General features: G+C 54.4%; 1 protein-coding gene across 1 annotated transcript; it reads right to left on the reverse strand.

Annotated features, from left to right (window-relative positions):
• Positions 1-407: 407 nt before the first annotated feature.
• On the reverse strand, positions 408-5980 carry LOC310824732 (serrate RNA effector molecule homolog; the record flags this gene model as incomplete). Its single annotated transcript, XM_083697991.1, has 5 exons — positions 5804-5980; positions 3752-3874; positions 1848-1958; positions 1330-1491; positions 408-524 (listed from the first exon to the last, which is right to left on the reverse strand). Coding segments are annotated over exons 2-5 (509 nt in total), but the record flags the coding sequence as incomplete, so codon positions are not given.
• Positions 5981-6223: the final 243 nt, after the last annotated feature.

The raw sequence follows: 6223 nt of genomic DNA on the forward strand, positions 1-6223 counted from the left end.
GAAGAACTCTGAAGAACTCTGAAGAACTCTGAAGGTTTTGGTGGACTATATTAGTACAGTGTTCTAATAAAGTCCTGGGTGACTGTGTGTATATGTGTGTGTGTGTATGTATACGTGTCTATATATTGTGTATGTGTGTAGATATATTGAGTGTGTGTGTGCTCTGTGTGTGTGTAGGTGTGTTTAGGTGTGTGTGTGTGTGTGTGTGTGGGTGTGTTTAGGTGTGTGTGTAGGTGTGTGTGTGTGTGTGTAGGTGTGTGTGTAGGTGTGTGTGTGTGTGTAGGTGTGTGTGTAGGTGTGTGTGTAGGTGTGTGTGTAGGTGTGTGTGTGTAGGTGTGTGTGTAGGTGTGTGTGTAGGTGTGTGTGTAGGTGTGTGTGTGTAGGTGTGTGTAGGTGTGTGTGTGTACCTCTTAACAGCCTCTGTCTCGTCCACGCTGTCGTCCATGGAGAGCAGGAAGTCCTTGAAGCTTCTCATGGTGGGGGGGCCGGGGGGGGGCAGGTCAGGGTCAGACATCCCTCCCAGTCTGGGGGGGGGAGGGAGGGAGAGAGAGGGAGGGGCAGAGGGAGGGATGGGGGGGGGGGAGGGAGAGAGAGGGAGGGGCAGAGGGAGGGATGGGGGGGGGAGGGAGGGAGAGAGAGGGAGGGGCAGAGGGAGGGATGGGGGGGGAGGGAGGGAGAGAGAGGGAGGGGCAGAGGGAGGGATGGGGGGGGAGGGAGGGAGAGAGAGGGAGGGGCAGAGGGAGGGATGGGGGGGGGAGGGAGGGAGAGAGAGGGAGGGGCAGAGGGAGGGATGGGGGGGGAGGGAGGGAGAGAGAGGGAGGGGCAGAGGGAGGGATGGGGGGGGGAGGGAGGGAGAGAGAGGGAGGGGCAGAGGGAGGGATGGGGGGGGGAGGGAGGGAGAGGGAGGGGCAGAGGGAGGGATGGGGGGGGGAGGGAGGGAGAGGGAGGGGCAGAGGGAGGGATGGGGGGGGGAGGGAGGGAGAGAGAGGGTTTAATACACATCTGTAGACACAGTATGATGTCATGATTCATCAATCAACTGTTAACCAGGCACCTCTGTGTGTGTGTGTCTATGAGTGTGAGCATGTGTATGTGGTGTGTGTGTGAGCGTATGTGTGTGTGGTGTGTGTGTGTCTGTGTGTGTGTGGTTGTGTGTCTGTGTCTGTGAGCATGTGTGTGTGTGGTGTGTGTGTGTGTGTGTGTCTGTGTGTGTGAGAGCGTGTGTGTGTGTGTGTGTGTGTGAGCGTGTGAGTGTGTGTGTGTGTGTGTGGTGTGTGTGTGTGAGTGTGAGCGTGTGTGTGTGGTGTGTGTGTCTGTGTGTGTACCAACCGGCCATGTAGAGGGTGTCCGTGGTGGGGGTGCATGGGGGCCATGTCGGGGTGCCCCCAGCCCTGGTGGGCCGGCCCTGAGGGGGGGTAGTGGGGGCCCCCGCCCCCGTACTCCATCTCATAGCCCCCCCTGTAGGGGTCTCCTCCTCCGCGGTGGTCGTCCCTGGGGGGGGGGGGGGCACAGTCAAACACACACACACACACACACACACACACACACACACACCTAGGAAGACCTTCAGGTATTTTGCCCCCTACACAGAGTCAGTCTCTCTCAGTTTGGTTTGTTGTATTTGAGCGTTCTGGTCCTGATCAACAGAACCTCAGACCTGCATGAGACATGATTCCATCCCCCTGGAGTCAGATCAGTGTTACATCAAATAGAAATTAAATAGAGATCAAATAGAGATTAAATAGAGATAAATATAGTCTCAGCCAAACCTTCACATGGAAACTGACATGATTAAAAATCCAACATAAGCAGTGTCAGGCTGACCCCCCCCCCCCCCCCCCACTGACCAGTCTCTCCTCATGCGTTTCTGCTGGGGGCTGATGTGTCTGGGAGGAGAGAATCTCTCTCTGCGGCCGCGCTCGTAATCTCTCCTCCTCTCACGCCCGCGCTCCCACTCCCTACAGACAAACACACGTTACTCCTCCTCCTCCTCCTCCACGCTCCCTACAGACAAACACACGTTACTCCTCCTCCTCCTCCTCCACGCTCCCTACAGACAAACACACGTTACTCCTCCTCCTCCTCCTCCACGCTCCCACTCCCTACAGACAAACACACGTTACTCCTCCTCCTCCTCCTCCACGCTCCCTACAGACAAACACACGTTACTCCTCCTCCTCCTCCTCCACGCTCCCTACAGAGAAACACACGTTACTCCTCCTCCTCCTCCTCCACGCTCCCTACAGACAAACACACGTTACTCCTCCTCCTCCTCCTCCACGCTCCCTACAGAGAAACACACGTTACTCCTCCTCCTCCTCCTCCACGCTCCCTACAGACAAACACACGTTACTCCTCCTCCTCCTCCTCCACGCTCCCTACAGACAAACACACGTTACTCCTCCTCCTCCTCCTCCACGCTCCCTACAGACAAACACACGTTACTCCTCCTCCTCCTCCTCCACGCTCCCTACAGACAAACACACGTTACTCCTCCTCCTCCTCCTCCTCCACGCTCCCTACAGACAAACACACGTTACTCCTCCTCCTCCTCCTCCACGCTCCCTACAGACAAACACACGTTACTCCTCCTCCTCCTCCACGCTCCCTACAGACAAACACACGTTACTCCTCCTCCTCCACGCTCCCACTCCCTACAGACAAACACACGTTACTCCTCCTCCTCCTCCACGCTCCCTACAGACAAACACACGTTACTCCTCCTCCACGCTCCCACTCCCTACAGACAAACACACGTTACTCCTCCTCCTCCTCCTCCACGCTCCCTACAGACAAACACACGTTACTCCTCCTCCTCCTCCTCCACGCTCCCTACAGACAAACACACGTTACTCCTCCTCCTCCTCCTCCACGCTCCCTACAGACAAACACACGTTACTCCTCCTCCTCCTCCTCCACGCTCCCTACAGACAAACACACGTTACTCCTCCTCCTCCTCCACGCTCCCTACAGACAAACACACGTTACTCCTCCTCCGCGCTCCCACTCCCTACAGACAAACACACGTTACTCCTCCTCCTCCACGCTCCCACTCCCTACAGACAAACACACGTTACCCCTCCTCCTCCTCCACGCTCCCTACAGACAAACACACGTTACTCCTCCTCCTCCACGCTCCCACTCCCTACAGACAAACACACGTTACTCCTCCTCCACGCTCCCACTCCCTACAGACACACACGTTACTCCTCCTCCTCCTCCACGCTCCCACTCCCTACAGACAAACACACGTTACTCCTCCTCCTCCTCCTCCACGCTCCCACTCCCTACAGACAAACACACGTTACTCCTCCTCCTCCTCCACGCTCCCTACAGACAAACACACGTTACTCCTCCTCCTCCTCCACGCTCCCTACAGACAAACACACGTTACTCCTCCTCCTCCTCCACGCTCCCTACAGACAAACACACGTTACTCCTCCTCCTCCTCCACGCTCCCTACAGACAAACACACGTTACTCCTCCTCCACGCTCCCACTCCCTACAGACAAACACACGTTACTCCTCCTCCTCCTCCTCCACGCTCCCTACAGACAAACACACGTTACTCCTCCTCCTCCTCCACGCTCCCTACAGACAAACACACGTTACTCCTCCTCCTCCACGCTCCCACTCCCTACAGACAAACACACGTTACTCCTCCTCCTCCTCCACGCTCCCACTCCCTACAGACAAACACAGATTGCACCTCCTCCCTCTCCTCTCCTCCCTCTCCTCCCTCTCTCCCCACCTCTCAGGCCAGTCCTCTCTTCTGCGGTCATCTCTGTCTCTGGAGCGGTCCAGGTCACTCCTCTCACGGCGGAACTTGTCCCTCCGCCTGCGGTCAAACTCATCATCGCTGTCTCCCATTGGTCTAGAGGGCAGAGGGGGAGGGAGGGGTTAATGGCGTTCAGCAGGGGTGGTCACTGTACAGCCAGGGTGCTACTTCCTGTCTCCCAGCAGGGAGGAGGTGGACTTATCGCTTAGTCGATTGAGAGTCCAAATCCACTGGAAAACAGGTCATAGTTCATTGAAAACAGGTCATAGTTCATTGAGAACAGGTCATAGTTCATTGAGAACAGGTGTGGTATTGGCCATCGGGGAGGTGTGGTATTGGCCATCGGGGAGGTGTGGTATTGGCCATCGGGGAGGTGTGGTATTGGCCATCGGGGAGGTGTGGTATTGGCCATCGGGAGGTGTGGTATTGGCCATCGGGAGGTGTGGTATTGGCCATCGGGAGGTGTGGTATTGGCCATCGGGAGGTGTGGTATTGGCCATTGTTCTATCCAACAGCAGCAGAACCTGCTCTCTCTTTCTTTCATACATTCATTCATTCACTCACCACGGTCCCATTCATTCATTCACTCTCTCTCTCACCATTGTCTCATTCATTCATTCATCCATCCATCATCCATCCATTCATTCTTTCATTCTCTGTCATTATTAAATTCCTCCTGTCCGCCAGTTCACGCTTCCAGAAATGAGCGACCTTGTAGTTGAGATGCTGCGGCCGCGGTGTGTTCCTGATCAGAGACCCTGAGACCCTCAACCTATCGATGTTTAAACCTGATCAGAGACCCTGAGACCCTCAACCTATCGAAGTTTAAACCTGATCAGAGACCCTGAGACCCTCAACCTATCGATGTTTAAACCTGATCAGAGACCCTGAGACCCTCAACCTATCGATGTTTAAACCTGATCAGAGACCCTGAGACCCTCAACCTATCGAAGTTTAAACCTGATCAGAGACCCTGAGACCCTCAACCTATCGAAGTTTAAACCTGATCAGAGACCCTGAGACCCTCAACCTATCGATGTTTAAACCTGATCAGAGACCCTGAGACCCTCAACCTATCGATGTTTAAACCTGATCAGAGACCCTGAGACCCTCAACCTATCGAAGTTTAAACCTGATCAGAGACCCTGAGACCCTCAACCTATCGATGTTTAAACCTGATCAGAGACCCTGAGACCCTCAACCTATCGATGTTTAAACCTGATCAGAGACCCTGAGACCCTCAACCTATCGAAGTTTAAACCTGATCAGAGACCCTGAGACCCTCAACCTATCGATGTTTAAACCTCGAGTCGGACCTACGGTAGCACCGGCATCAACCTCTGACCGGAGGCATCCACCGGTCCTACTCCGTGTGTTACCCCGCTCACAGCGACCCTGCCTGGGACCAAAACTTCCTGGACGGTCGCTAAAGTTGGCGGCGACTCTTCCTCCACCTCGTCCCCCGACACCACATCACCCCATCAGCTTCACACGACACACTTGTACCGCTGACGTCCGGAGAGAGCTAGCCAGCTGAGTCCTGATTAGGAGCTCATTATCGAGCTACATCGAGCTAGCCAGCTGCAGTCATTTTCAACCACATAGCTAGTTAGGTTAAAGGGCTAATTCTGCATACTACTCACTGACACACACACACATATATATATATATATACACACACACATATATATATATATATACACACATAGGTAGTTAGACTTCTAACTTGCCAGCGTCCTGCTGTGTTATTAAACACTTTCGCCACCGGTGACACTAGTTAGCCAACTGGCTAACCATAAAACAGCAAGGCGTTAGCCTGAGCGAGCAGGAGCCTCAACCATCAACACCGCGGCCGGCGGCTACCCGCTAACAGGCTAAGCTAACTACCGCTAACAGGCTAAGCTAACTACCGCTAACAGGCTAAGCTAACTACCGCTAACAGGCTAAGCTAACTACCGCTAACAGGCTAAGCTAACTACCGCTAACAGGCTAAGCTAACTACCGCTAACAGGCTAAGCTAACTACCGTGTGTCGGTAGATTTCCCTGCGTTCCTCCGCCGTCACCAGGCCGTCGACGCCACGAGCAGAGGACGGTCGGTCGGTGGTTCGGTCGGTCCGGTTACCTGGAGATGTGCCGTTAACCGACCGGGCCAGAAGACGCGGACAGACTCAACAAGTCAGCTCAACTCCCGCCGGTACGGAGACACGATGACCGGATTGTTGTTCCTCCGGGGGCGGAGGAGCGGCGGAGGAGCGGCGGATCAGGACAGCGCCACCTACCGTCCGACTGACCATCACCGTCAACTCACAGTTTAGTTGTCATATCAGACATTACATTTACATTTACATTTAGGACATTTAACAGACGTCTTTATCCAAAGCGACTTACAACAAATCAATTTGTTTAAGTAAGTGAATCATCTGAACATCAGTCATCATAACATA

The sequence above is a fragment of the Argentina silus genome, assembly GCF_951799395.1.
Source record: "Argentina silus genome assembly, contig: scaffold_864, whole genome shotgun sequence".
Lineage (NCBI taxonomy): Eukaryota > Metazoa > Chordata > Actinopteri > Argentiniformes > Argentinidae > Argentina > Argentina silus.